The sequence below is a fragment of the Salvia hispanica genome, chromosome 6 (genome assembly GCF_029641045.1).
Source record: "Salvia hispanica isolate PSC_SH4W2 chromosome 6, Shi_PSC_v1, whole genome shotgun sequence".
NCBI classification, from domain to species: domain Eukaryota; kingdom Viridiplantae; phylum Streptophyta; class Magnoliopsida; order Lamiales; family Lamiaceae; genus Salvia; species Salvia hispanica.
Window position 1 is genome coordinate 37,144,464 of NC_142697.1, and position 22,431 is coordinate 37,166,894.

The 22,431-nt window shown below is 38.4% G+C and overlaps 4 protein-coding genes and 2 pseudogenes across 4 annotated transcripts; 4 read left to right on the forward strand and 2 right to left on the reverse strand.

Moving 5' to 3' along the window:
- Window positions 1-1,349: 1,349 nt before the first annotated feature.
- LOC125204314 (zinc-finger homeodomain protein 11 pseudogene) lies at window positions 1,350-2,616 on the forward strand (annotated as a pseudogene).
- A 2,121-nt stretch (window positions 2,617-4,737) lies between these two features.
- On the reverse strand, window positions 4,738-5,483 carry LOC125206776 (secreted RxLR effector protein 161 pseudogene; annotated as a pseudogene).
- A 1,726-nt stretch (window positions 5,484-7,209) lies between these two features.
- Window positions 7,210-12,127, forward strand: LOC125206777 (uncharacterized). Its single transcript, XM_089061601.1, has 4 exons — window positions 7,210-7,585; window positions 8,854-8,935; window positions 10,405-11,353; window positions 11,471-12,127. Exons 1-4 carry the CDS (start codon window positions 7,210-7,212, stop codon window positions 12,125-12,127), a joined length of 2,064 nt encoding a protein of 687 aa, XP_088917727.1.
- Window positions 12,128-14,679: 2,552 nt separating this feature from the next.
- Window positions 14,680-16,209, forward strand: LOC125207154 (large ribosomal subunit protein eL34). Its single transcript, XM_048106375.2, has 4 exons — window positions 14,680-14,862; window positions 15,005-15,084; window positions 15,702-15,811; window positions 15,953-16,209. The coding sequence occupies exons 1-4, from the start codon at window positions 14,784-14,786 to the stop codon at window positions 16,044-16,046; spliced, it is 363 nt and encodes a 120-aa protein (XP_047962332.1). The 5' UTR covers window positions 14,680-14,783; the 3' UTR covers window positions 16,047-16,209.
- A 1,874-nt stretch (window positions 16,210-18,083) lies between these two features.
- Window positions 18,084-19,413, forward strand: LOC125207153 (large ribosomal subunit protein eL34). The gene is made up of 4 exons (XM_048106374.2): window positions 18,084-18,254; window positions 18,370-18,449; window positions 18,955-19,064; window positions 19,188-19,413. Exons 1-4 carry the CDS (start codon window positions 18,176-18,178, stop codon window positions 19,279-19,281), a joined length of 363 nt encoding a protein of 120 aa, XP_047962331.1. The 5' UTR covers window positions 18,084-18,175; the 3' UTR covers window positions 19,282-19,413.
- A 1,430-nt stretch (window positions 19,414-20,843) lies between these two features.
- On the reverse strand, window positions 20,844-22,179 carry LOC125208604 (protein FEZ-like). The gene is made up of 3 exons (XM_048108256.2): window positions 21,867-22,179; window positions 21,489-21,781; window positions 20,844-21,406 (listed from the first exon to the last, which is right to left on the reverse strand). The coding sequence occupies exons 1-3, from the start codon at window positions 22,051-22,053 to the stop codon at window positions 20,897-20,899; spliced, it is 990 nt and encodes a 329-aa protein (XP_047964213.1). The 5' UTR covers window positions 22,054-22,179; the 3' UTR covers window positions 20,844-20,896.
- Window positions 22,180-22,431: the final 252 nt, after the last annotated feature.

The following is a 22,431-nucleotide window of genomic DNA, read 5'->3' on the forward strand; positions in this document are numbered from 1 at the left end:
AATCCTGAATAATTTCAATTAATTATTTTTTTTACTTAAGATTTAACAATTCATAGTTACATAATTACAGTCAAATAATTTATAAACTGGACTTTTAGCATTCCACAACACGTCTAATAAAATTACAATCTTATTACTACAAAACCGATTCTGAAATTGTCTCACTAATTATATATATCAAAAAACTACTACTAATTAATTAATAGTACTAGTGATTAGAATGAAGGTTGATTATATTGTGCGATATGGCTCACCCAAACAGTACAACCACCACATGGATTACTATTTGTATAAGGGGGGGCCGAGTATTGTACAGCTGCCACGTGTGTATTTATGTTTTACACTGGACTGCATGATCCATAAATCTGCAATAAATAAATGTTATGTATAGAGAGAATCGTGACCTCAAATTCAAAGAACTTACCATAACCACTAAGTCGGATGTATTTGAATTTGCGTAGTAAAGTATATTTCATCAGTTCCTTAAAGTGCTCTGTCTCTCTAAAAAAGTGTAATGTTTGAAAATAAAATTTGTTTTTAAGTAGATATTTTAACATTTGGCGAATAATAAGTTACACAGCCAATGCTTACTATTTGTCATCACATTGCTGAAATGGTTACTCTAAACTAGTAAAAATCTTAATCGGGGCAATCCATCGAATTTTAAGCTGGACAAGAATACTAAACACTAACCGTAAAAAATTATTTATATATTTTTTATTCTTTATGGTCATATTCGCATAAAAACTAAAAATATAAATATATGAGAAACATAAAGTTTAAAATCTAAAAAATATTAAAAGAATTCAAAATTCAACAGTTCAACTCCAATATGGGCTTCTCTAATAGGCCCAACCCGTTCCGCCTCATTCGGCTTTTTACTTTTTAACCTTTTTAAAACATGAGTTACTGCTACCTATGTTTAATAAAAACAGATTTACTCTTTCATTCATTTATTTAAATATATAAAAAAACTAATTTTCATGTAATTAATTAAATTAATGAAAGAAGTATTTTTTTAAGTTATTCAAAATAAAATGGACAAAAATTGATATTAGTAAAACACTAAATATTTTTAAAATCATTTTGGAGGGAAACTTGAATATCAAAATTGCATTAATGAATTCGGGCAAATTGAATTAAATACCAAATATAGTTGAATGAGTGAATATTAATCTGAGTGCAACCACCAATGGTGCGTGGAGTGTAACTTAGAAGGCGTTGCAAGTTAATAGAGCAACAACCTTATGAATCCAACCTTCAATTTCCCATAACACAAGTGGTTGACATTATTGGGAAACACTAACTTTTTTGTCAAGTTGTTATCTCTCCCCTCAACCCCAAACCCCACACAATAAAAACCCCCAACTTTAACCAATCTCCTAAATCACCCCGTGCCAATCCCAAATCATCAAAATCAAGATCCCATTCCCAATTCCCCCCTTATTTAACAACCCTAACCCCCAAAAATTGCCTCACACTACCAATGGATATAGACTTGACCCCAACTCCCACTCCCACCTCCACCAACGACACCGAAATCGACACGCCGCCGCACACCACCAACGGCGCCAAGCGCCGCCACCCGCCGCCGCCCCCCGTCGCCGTCGCCTACAAAGAATGCATGAAGAACCATGCAGCCGGCATCGGCGGCCACGCGGTGGACGGCTGCGGCGAGTTCATGCCCCCGCCCCCGTCCACCGCCGCAGTGGCCCCCGCCGCGCTCACATGCGCCGCGTGCGGCTGCCACCGCAACTTCCACCGCCGCGACCCCGAGTCCCCCACCTCCGCCGCCATAACCCCGCCCTTCCTAGACTTCCGCCACCCTCCCCTCCCCAAGCGCTTCTCCCTCTCGCCGTCGCCGCCGCCGCCTCCGCCGGCGGCCGCCCATCCGCATGTTTTTTTCGGGTTCTCCGCCGCCGACGACCACCACCCGGCGCCGGTGACCCCCACCGTGGAAAATCCGATCGGCCGGAAGCGATTCCGGACGAAATTCAGCCAAATTCAGAAGGAAAAAATGCGTTCCTTTTCGGTGAAATTAGGCTGGAAAATGCAGAAATCCGACGATGCGGCGGTGAAGGAATTCTGCAACGAAATCGGAGTTTCGAAAGGAGTGCTGAAGGTGTGGATGCACAATAATAAAAACATATGCAGGAGGGAATCGAGCAGCGGCGGCGGCGTTAACAATGAGAGTGTGATGAGCTACGAGCACAGCGGCAGCGGCGGGAGCGGAGGAGAGGAACGGAAGAGGGAGGATAATAACGGTAACGGTAATAATTTCGTTGAGAATGGAAACGGAGTCCATCATTTCGATGGCTCGTCGTCTTCGCCGGCGTGATGTAACATTTTTAGGGAGATTAATTAATTAATTAATGGTGCTTAATTGTTTGTTCGCTTCCTGGTGATTAACGGTAATTAGTTAACCGCTGATCCAAAGCTGGAAATGGAATAGATTATTACTCCTAATTAGCAGTTAATAAAGGGTTAGTGATTATTACTCCTAATCTTTTTCTCTAGTTTAATTACATATATGGAGTAATGCAGTATTAATTGGTCAAATAGTGTGTTAATGGATGCAAATTATACACGGACACTTTTTTTGAATTCACATATGAAGTCTGAGATTGTGGTTGTGTTATCTACGATAATTGATTATTGTTAATGACTTTGTCAGAATGGGCCATACTTTGCTGTCTGCAAACTTGTCTTGTTATAATTTCATTTTATATTCATTAAAATATCATCATAATACTATATTTATATGTAATTTGGAGATAACGAAAACTGCTATATGTGGAAGGGGGATAGTTTTTTTTTTTCGTATTTATCTCCTGGATGTTTATTGTGTTACATACACGTGGCTTCATGGGGGTTGCGTTTAATGGCTCATAATGTTTAGGATTAATTGAGAATAAAAAGGATTTTACAATTAAAATTATCTATTTTTACTGAAAATGAGTGGGGTTTTAACTTTTAAATGACTAGTTTGAAATTATTGATAAATTTGATGTGCCATGGCAGTTTGCCAGACATGTAAATCCGATGAAATAGTTTATTTTTAAAAAAAGGCTCTTATGCAGAGTGAAAAATATGATAATTTTAATTAGGGTATGTGTCTGTAACAGTAAGATCCAATAATAGGATTGGAAAAAAATAGCACATCCCTTATAAGTAATGCCACATCTGACCACAAATTGATTTTCTATTTTACAATCATTGCTTTTTTAATTTAAAGAAAACCCCATTATTACCTCTTATTCAGTAGACCTTATCCAATATCGAATAAATTTTATCGGCAGTGTATCTGAAATTCCTAAATATAGTAGTTGGATGGTGAAGTCGACGATTAATCATTTAAACTAGTGAAAAAGACGGTTCTGTCCCTGCAAGATTATACTATATTTGAAGAAATCGAGCATGAGTTGGAGGGGCAAAGTAGTAAAATGAGATGGATGGAATCGGATGGATCAGCTAATTCAAATATTATGTCCCCATTGAAAAATAAAAAAGATTATCTTGTTGTTAAAATCTGAACTTTTAAGGCAAGAGAGTAGGAGAGCACACTCTTTTTGGTAAGGGATTTTTGGCCCTCCACCTTACAAGTTTTCGTTGGTTGCTTTGGCGGCAAATCTCTCACGCTTTACTTTTTCCTAATAAAAATTAATCGACGAATTTTAAGAGTGAATTAATAAGTTTTATGACGTCTTGCGCGTGATTAAGCAAACTCTTCCATAAATATATGCTTGCCAAACATAATAAAGAATTTCCTCTTAAAATTAACTATGTGGTCTTCAAATACTGTATATCATAAATGTAACAAAATTAGAATCGACGAGATTTTTATTAATTTAATTGTTTATAATCCGAGTAAAAGTATAAGAAATGTTATTATGCAAATGGCTCAATTTATAAAAAACTGGGCTACAGTAATGAATATCTGTATTTAAATGAGGCCAAATTACCCGGGCATCAGTTGTATCATTTCCTATATAGCCCATATATTAATTGGAATGGGCCGAACATTTTAACAGGTAGCTTTCTTAATCTATAGTGAATTTTACCAAATAGTCGTGTATTAGAGTTAGAATAAAGTTTGTTAAGCTAATATTAAGATTAACTAGGCTAAAAAAAAAGAGACCTAAGTATCATAATGGATATACTATCAAACAAAATGTGAATCGATCGGATGGAACAACAATAATCGATATGCAAGAAATGTAAAGCACTCAAAGCATATACGTGGTTCGGATGAATCCTACATCCACGGGAAACTCAAGCTACGATTTATTCAATGTTGGAACGATACAAGATGAAGATCAATCAACAAGAATCAACACAACTACAAACTCCAATACACCTAGCTCAAAAGCTCGATTGAACTAATCAAAACTAACCAAACTTCTGTGATTGTTTCCTTCTCTGACTTCGACTGCTAACAAGATCCAGATGATCCCCCTTTGAGTTTTGCCCAGCTCAAATTATCGCAGAGAGAGAAAGAATAGAATTGAGTAAGTATGTGAGTAATGTTTCTTCTTCTGACTTTTCAATGAGCTTTATATTGTGGGCTCAACAAATTAACTGCCCAACAATTTGCTCCTTTGATGAGTCAGCCAACCCATCTTGTTACCAACGGCCCAAACCAACAATTTGAATATTTGTGGACCATTAATCCCAACAAATCTCCGCCTTGGTCCCAACATCTTCAAATCAGCTTTCATTGTCTCCATTTACAACTCCTTATTTCCTCTGCACCTTCACCAACTCCAAGCAATAGGCAAACTTAGTAGCTGGTAGGGCCTTTGTTAGGGCATCTGCATGATTGTGCTTTGTCCCAATCTTTCTCACCTCCACTCCCCCTTTGCTCACTTCTTCTCTCACAAAATGAAGCTTAACATCCATGTGCTTACTCTTGTTGTGGAAAGTCTGGTGCTTAGATAGGCAAATAGCACTGATGTATCACAATTGACAACAACCTTCTTTTGAACTATCCCGAAATCACTCAGCAAACCCTTGAGCCAATAACTCTCTTTCACTGCATCTGTGAGAGCATTATACTCTGCCTCAGTTGTGGATAAGGCAACCACAGATTGTAGATTCGATTTCCAGCTAATGGCTGAGCCAAATAATGTGAAAATGTACCCCGTCTGTGATTTTCTATTTTCACAATTTGCAGCATAATCCGAATCACAAAATCCCTCTAACTGATCTCTTGTCTGATCTTGACCTGCTGAGGATAGAATCCCATAATCACTGGACCCTCTTAGATATCTTAGTATCCACTTTAGTGTTTGCCAATGCACCCTTCCTGGATCACTCATGTATCTACTTGTCAAGCTCACGGCATGTGCAATGTATGGCCTTGTACATACCATGACATACATCACACTTCCAATTATGTTTGCATAGGGTATCTTGCTCATTTCTTTCCTTTCTTCATCATCTTTCGGCCTCTGCTCAGCTGACAGCTTAAACTGTTGTCCCATTGGAGTTGATACTGTCCTCGATTTTCATGCATCTGAAATCTTAATAGGACTTTGTTGATGTAATCCTGCTGACTCAACCACAATATTCTTCTTCTTCTATCTCTGAATATATCGATTCCCAAAATCCTCTTGGCCTCCTCGAGATCTTTCATTTCAAACCTACTCTTGAGATCATACTTCACTTTTTGAATTTGATTCATATCTGAACCAACCAGCAACCTATCGTCAACATATAACAGTAGGAAAGCTACTGACTTCCCATTCTCTTTTTTTATGTAGACATAGTTGTCATACTGATAAACTCGTAGTTTAGCAAGTGTTTTGGTTGTTTGAAAGTGCATAATTGAGTATTTCGTAGCACATTACTTGAGTTTTCATCTATGATCCCCTACTTTAGTGTTTTGATGAGTTTGTCGAGTTTTTGTAGTCACAACAAGTGGAATGGACGAAAATGGCACCAAACCGGAGGTCGGGCGTTTCACTACAGCCAGTCGGGCGTTTCTACACACGAGACTGGGCGAATCGAGCCTCAGACCGGGCATTCTCACTGTCCCCGGGCGTTTTGTCACATTTTCGGGATCTCGGGCAAAACGCCCGGCCGGGCATTTTTACACTGCAGGCCGGGCATTTTGCTTATGCCTTGCAATTGCTGCATTTTTCGCCCCAGATATAAATAAGACCTAGGGTTCGACTTCAAAACGGATTCCACACGCCCCATAAGAGTTTTTCAAAGGTTTTGAGAGTAGATTGTAGAGACGGAGAGTCACAGTCATCAACAAGATTGAAGACGAAGACGATTTGTCATTTAATCCACTCTTGGGTGTATTTTATAATTTTCCTATGTCCAATTCACTTTCTATGGATTTCTCTTGTGATTTTGCATTGAATATGAGTAGCTAAATCTTTTGTAGAGTTTTGGTGAAGACTACAATGAACGCTTTTGATTAATTCAAGGACTTTTGATTACCTTTGCTCTTGTGATTTCTTTGTTTCGTTCTTGTGCCTTTTCAATTCAATTGCTTAGCTACCAATTGGGTTTGTTGACCTAGTTTTGAGTAATCGAGAGATACCTAATTAGGATTGATAAAAGAATGAACAACACCTAGATAATTTGCATTCGAGAGAAGGAATTCTAGAGTGAGGGCTTGAGCCTTTTGTTTTAAGGAGTTAATTGTTAAGTATTAGAAGGAGACTTCAATATTAATGATTAATCAACTGGTTGAGTGCACTCGAGAGAGGGCTTAGCCTAAACTAGCGGCTTTCCTAGTAATCCTAGAGAATTTAATTGGGTAATCGAAGTTGTTGAATTGTTCGCATCGTGTTCGTTGTAGTTGGATCCAAGGCTCTACCGTATTCTCTTATTTGAAACTTTTCTTTGTTGCGTGCTTTTAGCTTGTTTATGTTTATTTGTTTTTCAAAATCAAAACCAACCTTTCCGGATTCTCTAGATAGTAGTCAAAATCGGTTTGTGGTACTTGAGTTGCACAATTTGTCTCTGTGGATACGATAATCTTGACTTGCCTATATTATGACAGCCCCGTACACTTGCGGGTAATTCTCGTGTTTCAAATAAATCGAGTCAAGTTTTTGGCGACGTTGCCGGGGACAGATTGTGTTTTTAGCTTAATATCGTGGTAAAGATAGAAATTACTACTCTAGATTTTATTGCTTTAATTTTTATTTTTATTTTTGAGCTCTCAGATTTGTGTTGTCTTTTTCAGGTTGTATGCAAACACGCTCTAAGGGTTTACCTTTAGAGCCTATTGATCTTGAGATCGAAGCATCCAACAGAAGGAGAAACGCTTTGAAGAGGCTAAACCAGCGGATCCGAGTTTCTTCTCCGGTCCAAAGACGGTCACCTTCACCAGTTCAGTTCGAGCCACATCCTCCTTTTCTGATGGACGGAGGAAACGGGGGAAACAATAGGAATACCAATCCACCACCTCCTCTAACGAATGCTCAACTTCAAGAGCAACTCGCAGCATTGCAGAGGCGGTTAGATCAGGGGCATAATGGGATACCAGTGCAGAACATGTTTGCCTATAATGGGGTGTCCAATCCAGCAATCGTTAGCAACAACGTGGATGCTAACAACTTTGAGCTCAGGAGATGACTCGATTTATTTTAAACACGAGAAATACCCGCAAGTGTACGGGGCTAGTGTAGCAATAAACAAGTATGAGTATCGTATCCACGAAGACAAATTGTGCAGCTCAAGTACCACGAACTAATTTTGACTACTATCTAGAAAATCCGGAAGAGTTGGTTTTGATTTTTGAAAAACAATTGAACATAAACAAAACACAAGTATGCAACAAAAGACGAGTTTCAAATAATAGAACGAGATAGAGTCTTGGATCCAACTACAACGAACACGATGTGAACAACTCAACAACTTCGATTACCCATTTGAAGTCTCTAGGATTACTAGGAAAGCCGCTAGTCTAGACTAAGCCCTCTCTCGAGTGCACTTAACCAGTTGATTAATTATTAATATTGAAGTCTCCTTCTAATACGTCACAATTAACTCCTTAAAACAAAAGGCTCAAGCCCTCACTCTAGAATTTCTTCTCTCGAATGCAAATTATCTAGGTGTTGTTCATTCTTTTATCAATCCCAATTGGATATCTCTCGATTACTCAAACTAGGACAACAAACCCAATTGGTAGCTAAACAATTGAATTGAAAAGGCACAAGAACGAAACAAAGAAATCACAAGAGCAAAGGTAATCAGAAGTACATGAATTAATCCAAAGCATTCATTGTAGTCTTCACCAAAACTCTACAAATGATTTAGCTACTCATATCCAAAGCAAATTCACAAGGGAAATCCATAGAAAGAGATTTGAACATAGTAAACTAATAAAGATACTCCCAAGGGTGAATTGAATGGGCAAATCGTCTTCGTCTTCAAACTTGTTGATGAATCGGACTCTTTGGCGCTTCAATCTGCTCTCAAAAGGTGGAAACTGCTTCTGGGGCGTGTGGAATATCTCCTGGAGTCGAACCCTAGGTCCTATGTATACCCGGGGCGAAAAATAGAAATTAAGCTGCAGTCGAGCAAATCGCCCGGCCGGGCGATTTCTAAGCAACAAAACGCCCGACCGGGCGTTCTTCTTGAATCGCTAAGTTGCGCAAAACGCCCAGCCCGGTCTGGGTGGCAAAACGCCCGGCTAGTTCTGTGAAAACGCCCGGCTTGATCTTTTGGCTGTCATTTCGTCCGTTTCCACTTGTTTTGACTACAAAAACTCGACAAACTTATCAGAGCACTCTAACTAAGGGATCATGGATGAAAACTCAAGTAATGTGCTACAATATACTCAATTAAGCACTGTAAACCATCCAAAACACTTGCTAAACTACGAGTTTATCAGGAGAGGGCTCCTTCAGATGGTAGAGAATAATGTTTTTAGAGGCCGATCCACGGAGGAACCTAACAAACACATCACCAAGTTCATCCAGATCTGTGATAAGGCTAATTTCATGCATCGGTTATGTGCGAAAAATGTTATAATTTGCTGGGTCTGAAACGTTTCCTAAGCCAGGTGTGTGAAGAAAATCGCTAGATCGAGGAAGTACTGAAGGAGATGGTCTAGCAAAGGAAAGGAACGAAGTGAGCAGGATTTACAAGGAAAATTGGCGTGACAGAGGAGTCAATAGCTGAGGGCAACAAAGTCTTATCTATACCTCGCTGGGCGCCACTCCAACGCCTATATATAGAAGAGCATGCAACGCAAAGAAGATCACTTTTCACTCTTCTTAGCTCACACACATTACACACACTTGGGAATGGGAGATCTGGGGTAGTCGGGTACGAAAGGTTACTTTCTTTAGAAGTTTCACGGTTGGCAACACCGTCCGAGTGTGGACGAAGATACAATTCCTTTTAATTTCAGTTGTTTTGCACGTTTTTACTGTCGAACTTCACTTTTGGGAGTCGACCTGGCTGTTGATAATACTTATTGTCTTTCCGTTTGTTGATCTGCGTTTAGCAGTTGAATTTCAAGTCGATTTACATAGATCTCTCTGCTGATAGTTTATATCTACAAGTATTATGTCGATCTCTGTTTTATTTTGTTGTTGTGGTGTTTGATATGGGAATGTGGTGATAGATCTGTGGTTTATTGTATGTTTGGAGTTTTTTTTTGTTCAAATCTGAAGTGACGAAGAGTTTCTGTTGGTTGGAGTTCGTGTTGGACGCTTGGATCCGGAGTGGATTTAGCGTCTGAGGTTGGATTCGACGTGAGGAAAGATAGTTGTTAGATGGATTCTGTTTTTGCTTCGTCTAGTGTCTGCAGATCTGTTTAGTTCTTCGTGGTTTATGCATTAATTTGATTTTAAATTAGTTTGCTCTGTTTGATTTCGTTCATGTTGAATTTCTTATGAGTTTTACGCAATTTGGTTGTAGAAGACGATGTCGCTGTTAGTTAGTACGAGAGTTAGTTATTCTGCCAGCTTTTCGTTCGTACTTTGCCTTTTCAGTCATGGTCCCCACAGTAGGTTTATTTCCTAGGTCTAGTAGTGAAGTAGTTTTCTTAGATCAAGTGTTGAACAGTTAATTTCCTTTGCGACGCTCTTTCATAATTTCGCCTAGGTCTAGCTGTTAGCTTAAGAGTTTTAAAGTTTCCCAAGTCAGTTTAATTTGTTTTCCTCAACCCAAGAAAATGCGTGGCAGCAGCCAACACCAAAAACACACCCAAATCCTTGAACATGAGTATTACGCATCCTTTTCTGTGGGATCGATCCCTACTTCCCTATACTAGGTTTAGTAAAGTGGTTGAGGGTTTTTGAAAGAAGTGCTCTGTGTGTCCGACGACCGGGATTTCCTGCGACCAACGAGTTCCTAGACCGTGTGATCTAGTGGATTTGCTGGATCTAGGAAACCTGTTATTCCCTTTTGAACACACTGTACGCAGATTAGACACCTTTCAATCTGCAACACGACGAAAATCAATGGAGTACCGGATGAACAGATCAGATTAAGGGCATTTCCTTTCTCTCTAGAGGATTATGCCCGGGATTGGCTGGACAGTCTGGAGCCCAACTCCATCCGTACGTGGGATGCATTGGTGGCCAAATTCTTAGAAAAATACTACCCTCCGAGTGAAGCCTTGAATAGACAATCAACGATTCTAGCATTTGAGATGACTCCTCAAGAGAGTATCCGAGGAGCTTGGGAAAGGTTCAAGAGCCTTTTGAAGCGGTGTCCTAATCATGGTTTGAATCCAACCCATCAAGTCCTCGCATTCTACAAGGGGTGCTTGCCTGATGCAAAGAGCGAGCTAAATTCGAGCGCAGGAGGATCACTGATAAAGATTGGTGAGGCGGCAGCAATAGAGGTGATCGAGAGAGTTGCCTCGAATGATGGAACTTGGACTAATGAGAGGAGCAAGGTGCACAGAATAGCTTCTGCCTCGGAAGTCAGTCCCGACAGTAGCTTGGCGAATCAATTGGAGCTCATCCACAGGAAGCTGGATCTTATGGGAGTGGGATCATCGGTGCAAGATAACCTAGAAGGTGTAGAAGATGTCAACTACATACACCAAGGGGGCAACAGATACTATAGCAACTCCCGCCCCAATCAAGGGAGTGGAGGTTTCAACCACTTTGGGATTAAGCCACATCCCAATCTCTCCTATGGAAACCCCAACAATGCCTTGCAGCCACCTCCGGGGTTTACAGTGTCTCAAGGAATGATCAATGAGCCGCAGAAGAGGAGTTCAGAGGACATACTGAATGCCTTCATGACACAGTCGCAGAAGAATATGGAGCATTCAAACAAGAGGCTCGAGAAAGTAGAGAATGATGTGCACAACATGGCAACACATATGAAGAACTTAGAGGTGCAGATGAGTCAGATCGCTCAATCTGTGAGCGGCCAGCATAAGCCATGGCAATTCCCAGGGCAACCTACTATAAATCCAAAGGATTGCAAGGCGATTCACTTGAGGAGTGGGACGAGATATGAGGGTCCTTCTATGCCATAGACCCCACCAAAGTCTGCAGCTGAGCCAGAGAAAGAAGCAGAAGTCGAGGCAGAAAAGGAGGAACTTGAGACATCATCTCCTGCAGTTCACACTGAGGTGAACACACTAGTCAAGCCAGCAGAGGTCAGAGTGCCATTCCCCCAAGTGCTCCAAAAGAAGAAGAAGAATGATCAGTTCGCCAAATTTTGGGAGATCTTCAAGAAGGTGCAGATTAACATTCCGCTGATTGAGGCACTGCAGCAAATGCCCGGATATGTTAAGTTTCTTAAGGAAGTTGTCGCCAAAAAGAAGAAATGGGGGTATCATGAGACCGTCAACTTGACGGAAAATTGTAGTGCAATTTTGCAAAGGAAGCTTCCGGCCAAGATGCAAGATCCAAGAAGCTTTACTATTGAATGCACTATTGGAGATCACTTTGTGGAGAATGCCTTATGTGACCTTGGAGCTAGCATTAACCTCATGCCATTGTCCTTGTATAAAAAGATGAAGATTGGTCCGTTAAAGCCCACCTCCTTCACGTTACAGATGGCTGATAGATCAGTATACTATCCAGTGGGGGTTGCGGAGGATATATTGGTGAGGGTAAATGAGTTCGTCTTCCCAGCTGACTTTGTGATATTAGATATGGAGGAAGACAGAAAAGTACCTCTGGATTAAATGCCATAAACTCACATCTGACTTCTGGATTGAATTCATTTCTCCAATCACCACTTCAGCTGACAAATAATATAGGCTATGTTTTCTCACAGCCTCCATGACCACCCTTGATCCCTTTAGAACTCTCGTCTTTCCATCCACTGACTGGAAAGAATACCCTTTCTTCTTAAGAACACCAAGAGAGATCAAATTTCTCTTGATTTCTGAAATTAATCTCACCTCTGTAATTACTTTCACTGATCCATCAGGAAGTCTAAACTTGACATTCCCAATCCCTTCAACTTTGCAAGATTGATTATTCCCTAGTAAGACAGAACCGGTTGAATCCTCAAGATTATGGAACCATTCCCTTTTAGGACACAGATGGAAGCTGCATCCATTGTCCATTATCCAAGACTCACTGATGTCATACTCCATCACATTCAAGACTTCTTCATTTTCTGATTCTTGAATAGAATCTGCTGTGTTCTGCCCTTTTTCACCCTCTTCTTGCTTTCTTTTCCATGCATAACAATTCTTTTTCAGGTGCTCGGGCTTCTTGCAATGATGGCAGGATCTGGTTTCCTTCTCTTCTTTCTCCTTTCCAGATTTCCACTTCTTCTGGCCTTTCTTCTTGAATTCCTACTTATCAGCAGCTTTTACATTCATTACTTCAGCTGCTTGATCAATAGGTTTTCCAGCTGCCATCTGGAATTCCTTCAACTTCAATGCAGAGTACACCTCCTCATAAGTGACCTTAGAATCTCTGCCAAGGAGCATGACATCCTTAAACTGATCAAAACTTTTAGGAAGAGAGTTCGGGAGCATTAAGGCTTTGTCCTCATTCTTGATGGACTCATCAATATTTTCAAGATCATCTACGCATTTAGCAAATTCCTCAAGCTGCTCTCCAATGCCTTTAGAATCAGAGAATCTGAAAGTAAACGATTTATGCTTCAGATGCAGCCGATTGGTGAGGGACTTGGTCATGTAGATGGACTCAAGTTTTGCCCACACCTTCGAAGCAGTCTCTTCCCTTGAGACCTCTCTCAAAACCCTATCACTCAAACTAAGGATTAACGTGTTGTAGGCTTTATCTTGAAGGTCTGATTTCTTGGCATCATCCTTCTCATCGGCTTCAACCTTGTCCTGTTTCAGAATCTCCCACAACCCTTGCTGCATCAGAATTGCCTTCATCTTGAGCTTCCACATCCCAAAATCGTTTATCCCCGTGAATTTCTCCATATCAAATTTCGCGGCAGCCATCTCAATCGATCCGAACAAAAGTTCCCACAACACGACGCCAATTTGTGAATCGATCGGATGGAACAACAATAATCGATATGCAAGAAATGTAAAGCACTCAAAGCATATACGTGGTTCGGATGAATCCTACATCCACGGGAAACTCAAGCTACGATTTATTCAATGTTGGAACGATACAAGATGAAGATCAATCAACAAGGATCAACACAACTACAAACTCCAATACACCTAGCTCAAAAGCTCGATTGAACTAATCAAAACTAACCAAACTTCCATGGTTGTTTCCTTCTCTGACTTTGGTTGCTAACAAGATCCAGATGATCCCCCTTTGAGTTTTGCCCAGCTCAAATTATTGCAGAGAGAGAGAGAGAATAGAATTGAGTAAGTATGTGAGTACTGTTTCTTCTTCTGACTTTTCAATGAGCTTTATATTGTGGGCTCAACAAATTAACTGCCCAACAACTTGCTCCTTTGATGAGTCAGCCAACCCATCTTGTTACCAACGGCCCAAACCAATAATTTGAATATTTGTGGACCATTAATCCCAACACAAAATATAAAAGCACTCACAATAATGCAATTTATTGGGTCGAACCTAAAGCATGACTGAGGCTACTAGTGCAGATTATAGCGCGGTTTAGCAATTAAATTTTCTAAGTGTCAAGATTCTGAATAAATAGTTTGTGTTTGAATTTAATCCTCCAAGTATATGTATCATTGGAGATGTTCATGTCACGAGATTTTGGGGCTATTTTAAATACAATTTAAGATATAAAATTATAAAGACTCTTGGGGTTACTTTAAATGCAATTTAACATATAAAATTTAAAATACTACTATGTAATTAGGGAATTTAGATTTTAGCATATCTGAACTCATTTTTATGTCAAACCTTAGGCTAAACTAAAGTTATTAAATTAGGATGATCAACCGCTTAGATTAAGTCTTGTGACATATCTATATGATTTATTTTATGTAGCAAAGTTAACTTAGAGAATCAAATTCAATCCTTAAAAATATAATGTTAAATTTTATATAGTTACTTTTTCGATTAAATTATTTTTTACTCCTTAAATTATAGTGTTAGGACAGAACCCTAGATCTCTAATAGTATCTATTTTCATCTAAAGGTTCATATTTGACCATAGTTTTAATAGTATAAAATTAAACTGCCTAAGTTAAATAACTAAATAGGTACTGTCTAATTAATCATATTGTATGATGTAATCTATTGTGTTTTTAAAGAGTTAGTAATGGGCCAGAAGAATTTGGGCTTTTATATGTAAAACCAAAGCCGCAATCAGAGAGTCACTAAAAAAAGGACGATATTCAATTAGGGTTTGAAGATCAACATCTTCTTCTCTCTTCATTTTCTGTTCCCCCGCAGCTCCGAATACTAATTCACCTCAAAATGGTGCAACGACTCACCTACAGGAAGCGCCACAGCTATGCCACTAAATCCAACCAGCACCGCGTCGTCAAGACTCCCGGTGCGCTCTAACGTGTCTCTTTAATCTGATCCTATCTGCTTTTAAGCTTGGTTCATTGAATGCGTTAATTGATTCATTACTTGTTTTTTGATCGATTAGTTTTGTTTTGTCATTGATTGAGTGTGTTGTGTGTGAATTTTAGGGGGGAAGCTAGTGTACCAGACCACGAAGAAGAGGGCAAGCGGCCCTAAGTGCCCTGTCACTGGAAAGAGAATCCAAGGGGTATGTAGCTTGATTTTTTATTTTGTTTTAGCCGTCTGTATTTATAATGTTTGTGAAATGCGGTGATTTTTGTTTCTGAATTATGCTAGTTTCTCTTAAATTTTGCTCCGATTTTTCAACCACAGCTTATGATGGATGGATATGTTTTCTCATATCTTCTTAAATTGATAAGATGAAGCATGTAGAGTTCGGTTAAGAAGACGTTCTAAGAATAATCCTGATAATTTGTGTTGAACTCAATCGGATTTTGTTTTTTTGCTTTAGTAGTTGAAAATTTTCTGACTTTCCCCTTATTTTTAAAAATTCCAATAGTTTGGTTGGATTTGAGTATAAATTGACAAAATAGTTATTTTGAGGTATCATATATAAAATCCAATTGTTAGTGTCTGTGGCTGTTTATTACATATCCCATTTGCTTGAGGAAAAGGAAATGTAAACTGAGTTGTATACTCATTTAACTAAAAAGTTTAAATAAGGTTATGTTTAGTTAAAGCATTGTTTACATACAATACACCAGAATTGAATCATTGAGCCAGATCATGTTGGGAAACATTCATTTTGTGATATTGGTTGGCAGTCTGTTTAATTTGCCCCACTCTTTGCCGATTATTCATCAGATTCCTCACTTGAGACCTGCTGAGTACAAGAGGTCTAGACTATCCAGAAACAGGAGGACTGTGAACCGTGCCTATGGTGGAGTGTTGTCTGGTGGTGCTGTGAGAGAAAGGTGTGCTTTTTCCCCCAATTTTTTTACTGTCTTTTACACCAGTTCAAGTTTTTAGTTCCTGCATTTGATTCCTACTACCATTCAGCTCTGTGTGCTTCTGCCATTCGTTTAGGCTCATTTGTCTCTCCTTTGATCTTGTAGGATCATTAGAGCTTTCTTGGTGGAAGAACAAAAGATCGTTAAAAAGGTATTGAAGATACAGAAGACAAAGGAAAAGGCTGCTGGCAAGAGTTAAGTGAGTTATGTGCTGAGATAGTTTTGGATTAGAGTAGCCTAGAGGAACCCATGATATGTATTTTTCATTGGGTTCTTTTATAATATCACCTCTACTAACTCATTTTGAATTTCCTTTTTGTCACTTGAAATTGTTGAGTTAATCTGTGATTCATGGTTCTTTATGTTCTTTCTTCCCCTTTCCATCTTCACATTTTTTTGTGCTCTCTCTTTCTTCTAGTTTTTGTCACTATAATTTTCTCACATTTCCAGAGGGATTCGTTCAACAAACTACACTCTTATAATTAGTGGAATCTAGCGGATGAGGTTTAAATATCATCGGATAATAGAATCACACTAATTATTGTCAAGTGATATGAATATGTGATAGTGAAGCCTAACCTTGTTTTCATTATTGATTGTTTCTCTGTTATTTGCTATTCATAGCATCACTGAGCATATAAATCATTATTGATTGTTTCTCTGTTATTTGCTATTCATAGCATCACTGAGCATATAAAAGTAGAAGTAGATGAAGATAAAATATACTAGTACTAAGCATTGTTTGTAAAATGCAACTAGTCCCAAGGCCCAAGCTAGTATTAGTACCTGTATAATCAAGAGCATTGCTTGTAACATGAATATATTGTTCAAATAATAGTAAAATAAATAGAACTTAATGAATAATACTGTAGTAACAATGTTCATATAAAAATAAATGGTTCAATAATAAAACTAAATCATGAAAAAAAATAACGGTAGAAAATATCATTTGAGCTAGTGAGCATGGGCTTTTCATCCCTCTCTTTCGCATTAATAAACGGTTATCTTGTTTTATGTCCCAATTTACGGTCTCTATTTTGAAGGCCTAAACTTTGTGAAAAGTTCGATTAATATTATGCTTTACACCACATCAACATACTCTATATAGGCGCATAATAATTTGGTAAAATTGACTCATCGTTCCATGATTCCATCGTTAGATATATTAAGTGTGAATTTTCGGAAAATTATGGATTTTAACTAAAAGACACAAGTTGGGGACATTTTTTTTTTTTTGAAATAGATGAGTCAGAAATACGTGGGACGATATTTTTCCATATACCATAGTAAAATTACTCATTTCGTTGGACAATTTTTTTCATACATAGTATATGCAATCAATGTTATCAAATACTATGTGGGATGCGCAAGTTGTTGTTGGAAATCTTGGCATGTATATACATTCAAATATTCTTAAAACGAATATCGAATGAACCAACATGCCAAGATTTCCAACAAATGTCTTGAATAACATTTGATATTTGAGTAAACGAGTAAATCGAACTTTGATTTTTATGAATTTTGTGATATTAAAAATTTCAATAACATTTTCTAATGTATTAGAACCACAAGTGTCTGTATAAATCGAAATGAAAAACATTAAACGTTCATGAAACGAGAGAGATGCTCATATAAGATATGTAGCATATCATTCCTCCAACCTGAATTTGTCACTAAATACATTTATGTGCCTTGACTCTTGAGGTTAACTAGGCTATATAACTAGATCTAAGTATAATAATGGGCATACTACTATTAAACAAAATATAAAAGCACTTATAATGTTGCAATTTATTGGGTCTAACCAGTCATGTACGAGAAAATGTCTAGTAGGAGAATGGGAGAGAGGTTGCAGACCTGAGCATTGGTCACCCGCAAAATTAAGTTTTCTCAAGTTTAGTTTGTGTTCGAATTTAGGGGCTAATTTAAATATTCCATCCGTCTCATTGAAGATTTCTTTTTTAGTTCGATCCATTCAAGATGATCCATTACCAAATACAGAAACTCCTTTATATCTACTTCATGCCTTATCTCTTACTTATTTTATTTTTTCCATTTAACACAAAAAATAAAATTGTATAAAATTTTGTGTCACCCAAGAAATTGATCATTTTTCTTGGGACGAAGTAGTATATACCTAATTAATCATATTAAGTTAATCTTTGTGTTTTTGAAGAGTAAGTAGTGGGCCAGAAGAATTTGGGCTCACATGTAAAAAGCGAAGCAGCAATCAGATATTCAATCTAGGGTTTGAAGATCAACATCATATATTCCTCTCTCTACATTTTCTCTTTCCCCAGCAGCTACGAATACTAATTCACGCCAAAAATGGTGCAAAGACTAACCTACAGGAAGCGTCATAGCTATGCCACTAAATCCAACCAGCATCGCGTCGTCAAGACTCCCGGTGCGCTCTAACTTCGGCTTGATTCAATGATTGCGTTAATTGATTCATCGCTTGTGTTTTTTTTTCGATTCGTTTTGTTTTATCATTGATAGAGTGTGTTGTGTGTGAATTTTAGGGGGGAAGCTAGTGTATCAAACCACGAAGAAGAGGGCAAGCGGCCCTAAGTGCCCTGTCACGGGAAAGAGAATCCAAGGGGTATGTGAAATGCCATGATTTTTGTTTCTGGATTATGCTATCTACTCTTAGATTTGCTCCGATTTTGCAACCACAGCTTATGATTGATGGATATATTTTCTCATATCTTGTTAAATTGATAAGTTTGAAGCACATAGGGTTCGGTTAAATTGAAAAATAGTCATTTTGAGGTATCATATATAAAATCCAAGTGAGAGGCTGTGGCTGTATATTACATCTCCCATTTGTTGTTCTTCATTGCTTGAAAAAAAGGAAATGTAAACTGAGTTGTATGCTCTTTTAACTAAGAAGATTAAAGTTGAAAGCTTATTTCCCACAAAATAGTGGATGTCACTTACAATTGGTTGTGCTTCTAACAAAATAAGGTTATGTTTAGTTAAAGCGCTGTTTACATACAATACACCAGAATTAAGTCATTGAGCAGATCATGTTGGGAAACATTCATTTTGTGATTTTGGTTGGCATTCTGATTAATTTACCCCACTATTTGCCGTTTATTCACCAGATTCCTCACTTGAGACCTGCTGAGTACAAGAGGTCTAGACTATCCAGAAACAGGAGGACTGTGAACCGTGCTTATGGTGGAGTGTTGTCTGGTGGTGCTGTGAGAGAAAGGTGTGCATTAACTGTCTTGTTCACAAGTTCAATATTTTAGTTCCTGCATTTGATTACAACCATTCAGCTCTGTGTGCTTCTGCCATTCGTTTAGGCTCATTTGTCTCTCCTTTGATCTTGTAGGATCATTAGAGCTTTCTTGGTGGAAGAACAAAAGATCGTTAAAAAGGTATTGAAGATACAGAAGACAAAGGAAAAGGCTGCTGGCAAGAGTTAAGTTTGAGTCATGTGCTGACTTAGTTTTGGACATGAGTAGCCTAGAGGAATCATGAAAATATACTGGGAGTTTTAAGCTTGATCTGTATTTTGAATATCACTTCTACCAACTCATTTTGATTTCCTTTTGTCATTTCAAAGTGTCTAGTTAATCCGCGATTCATGGCTGTTTTTGATACTATAATTTTCTCACGTTTCCGTGGAGTTTTATTTGTCAAAACTTATTACGTAATTCATCTATTGAGGAGATTTAAGTATCATAGTAGGATGTTTGAATCACACCAGTTACATGTCTAAGTTGGGGACATTTTTTTTTGGAAAGAAAGACGAGAGTCAGAAAATACGATTTAGGATTAACTCTTAAATAAATTACTCGATTCCCTGTTATCTATTATCCATTTTGTTAAAACAATTTTTTCCATACCTAGTACACGCTGAATGTAGGAAATCTTGGTCTGTCGACCCTTTCAAATAATCTACGAGTATCGAATGATGCAATAGAATCCTCTAAAGCATTTTCTTTCCGTCTATTAATCGGCATGTAAGTACTAGTCGAATTCATTGGTATTTCCAATTGTGAGATGTCATATTGCTAATGTACATTTTTGTAAAGTCGAAAGTCCTTGTTGTCGTATCCCAACCAACCACACCACGGCTTGAAAAATTTATCACAAGCCGCCAAGTATTTGTTATGGGAATGAATAAATCTCTACACATACGGAATCAATGACAAAATACACACACTCCTTTCACCGATTGTCAGAATAAGAAACCTCCATAATACCACAATAGGCATGTCTATTGGCCAAGACAACGCTTACGTGCGATGCCCGCATGCATGGTGAGTCGTCGCACACCTTAAAATGCAACGCACTAGGAGCTAGGGTCCACCATTGCAGTCCCTTTGTGCATGCATGAAGGGACATGCACCATGCCTTGAGTTGTCGATGCTTTAAGAGCATCTCAAGGGAAATAGTAAATGGAGAGGTAAAAGAAAAATAACCATCATATCTTCATAAAATTTCATGCTCCAATAAAAAAGGTATTTGACGAGGTATTATATCTTATTTTGAAAATGTATCTTTACCTCTTCTTGGTACAAAAGGTAAAAATTTAGTTTTTTTTTTTGCGAGCACCATTCTTGTTTAGTCACGCTGACATTAATTTTTTATATTGTTTTATCCATTTAATATTTTTTAAAAATTATTATTGATGTCATTAATTTAATAAATTCATAAAAATTAAAGTCCTATTTGTCAATTTTCTCTATACATTCAATTTAAAAATATCAGAACTGAATCAACTAGATAAAAAGATTGCCAATACAAGTACTATTGGTAATATAGATAACATAACAATTCTCTCTCTATGCATAATTGTTCTTAGGCGACGGGAGATGCTTCTTCCCTAGATGCATTGCATCTTCCTCTCTTTGAGATTGTGAATGCATGGTTAGATTTTTCTAAAAAACCCAATAAATATTTCAATTATCGTAAAGGGGAAAAACAAACCATCTTCAAATTTAGTATTTAGTCACTTTTCTCACCAAAATCAAAGAAATAAATAGAAGAGAAGAGATACAACTTTGGAATTAGAGCTATATGAAAATCTAATAATCAAGTGTAGCAATTGTTAGTAGAATAAGCCGTGGACAATTCACTTGGACAAGGAGATGAATCCCACACCAAATTCGAGCTCAATGCAAAACCATAACTCGGATACCTAACCATCATCCCCCACTCTTCACCCCCCTCTCCCACATTCACACTTCCACCATTTTCTTGCACCATCTCCGCCCCCGCCCCCGCCCCATCTCCAAGGACGGAATTCGACATGTCAAGCAACAACGAGGAAGCGTCATTGATGGAGATCTTTGGAGCTTGTTCTTGATGACTTGCTTCGTCAAAGATCGCATTTGGATTGATCCCATTTGACGGCCATTGATGATTCAGGTGAGAGAAACTCGACGGCTGCAAATCGGTGGAGAAGCTCATGCTCAAAGAAGAAGATGGATTCATCGTAGTGCTGTCGGAATATGTTGAAATCCAAGATTGGTGAGAGTGAGTGAGAGCCCTTTGTGCACTCGTGCTTGCTTTCTTGAAAATCCTACATATTGCCCATGCTTCCTAAAAAAAAGTCAATAAAGTCAAAATTCGATATAAGTGTTGCTGAGATTTGAACCTGAGACCTTAATATTCCTGCACTTACATGTGTGGGGATATTTTTGTCCAAATATTTCTTTGGCGCGGCCGAGGGCAGCCGGAACTCATGCATCATCCAATCGGTCTTCGTTCCTCTCGCAGCTCTCCCTCTATAGAAAACAAGCGACTTTTTCAAGCCGATGCACTTGGCGCCACCGTCCGATGAGTAGATCGGCCGGTCGGTGCCGGTGGCCTTCCAGAACCCGGCCGCAGTGACGCGGTTCGGCCGGGCGCTGTTCCGGTACTTCCTGTCCCTAGGGCAGTAGAAGTACCACTCCTTCTCCCCAGTAGTGGCCATCTCTGGTCAAACGTTGACCAACACATCAATAAATAACCTAAATTTTTTAATCAAAAATTGAAATAAAATTAAAAGTTGATTTCTTACTTGGAAGATCCCATGGGTCATATTTGTAGATATCAAGCTGCTTGATGAGTTCAATGGAGAGTGGCTTGTGTTGAACTTTTCTCCTTAGATAAAACCCTACTAATTCTTCATCGGTGGGGTGAAATCTGAAGCCAGGCAGCATCACTTCTGCATTGCTATCATTTTCAATATTCCACTCTTGCTCCATTGATTACTTGTTCTAAAAAATCGGGCGCAAAAGAAAACCCTAAAGTTTCTCTGAGTTTGCTAGGTAAAAAATCGAAACCCTAGATGCGAAGACAACACAGAGGAGGAGGAGGAGGATCAGCCGCCTTTCGTGGTGGCTATGGAGAAGGGTATGAGAGAGATTAAGAAAGAGAGCTACTAAGAAAACCCTAAGTGAAGAAAAATATATATGTGGTGTAGGCTTTGACTAAATTTCCATTTCCTTGATTAGGACGCATGAACTTAACCTTGTTTGGAGTAGTTTATGTCCAAATTGAGGAATCTGAGGACTGTAAAATATTAAGGTTTTTAGATGGATATTGAGGTTTGATTGATATATATGTATGGATGTATGTATGTA

Excerpts from the sequence above, each read along its gene's own strand:
- LOC125206777 (XM_089061601.1), top strand. The coding sequence starts at position 7,210 with ATGCAAACACGCTCTAAGGGTTTACCTTTAGAGCCTATTGATCTTGAG. Across the intron at positions 7,586-8,853 it reads GGATGCTAACAACTTTGAGC|TCAGGAGAGGGCTCCTTCAG; the intron begins TCAGGAGATGAC and ends ACTACGAGTTTA. Across the intron at positions 11,354-11,470 it reads TGAGTCAGATCGCTCAATCT|ACCCCACCAAAGTCTGCAGC; the intron begins GTGAGCGGCCAG and ends TCTATGCCATAG.
- LOC125207153 (XM_048106374.2), top strand. The coding sequence starts at position 18,176 with ATGGTGCAAAGACTAACCTACAGGAAGCGTCATAGCTATGCCACTAAA. Across the intron at positions 18,255-18,369 it reads TCGCGTCGTCAAGACTCCCG|GGGGGAAGCTAGTGTATCAA; the intron begins GTGCGCTCTAAC and ends TGTGAATTTTAG. Across the intron at positions 18,450-18,954 it reads CGGGAAAGAGAATCCAAGGG|ATTCCTCACTTGAGACCTGC; the intron begins GTATGTGAAATG and ends TTTATTCACCAG.
- LOC125207154 (XM_048106375.2), top strand. The coding sequence starts at position 14,784 with ATGGTGCAACGACTCACCTACAGGAAGCGCCACAGCTATGCCACTAAA. Across the intron at positions 14,863-15,004 it reads CCGCGTCGTCAAGACTCCCG|GGGGGAAGCTAGTGTACCAG; the intron begins GTGCGCTCTAAC and ends TGTGAATTTTAG. Across the intron at positions 15,085-15,701 it reads CTGGAAAGAGAATCCAAGGG|ATTCCTCACTTGAGACCTGC; the intron begins GTATGTAGCTTG and ends ATTATTCATCAG.
- LOC125208604 (XM_048108256.2), bottom strand. The coding sequence starts at position 22,053 with ATGGAGCAAGAGTGGAATATTGAAAATGATAGCAATGCAGAAGTGATG. Across the intron at positions 21,782-21,866 it reads TGACCCATGGGATCTTCCAA|AGATGGCCACTACTGGGGAG; the intron begins GTAAGAAATCAA and ends ACGTTTGACCAG. Across the intron at positions 21,407-21,488 it reads ACAAAAATATCCCCACACAT|GAAGCATGGGCAATATGTAG; the intron begins GTAAGTGCAGGA and ends ACTTTTTTTTAG.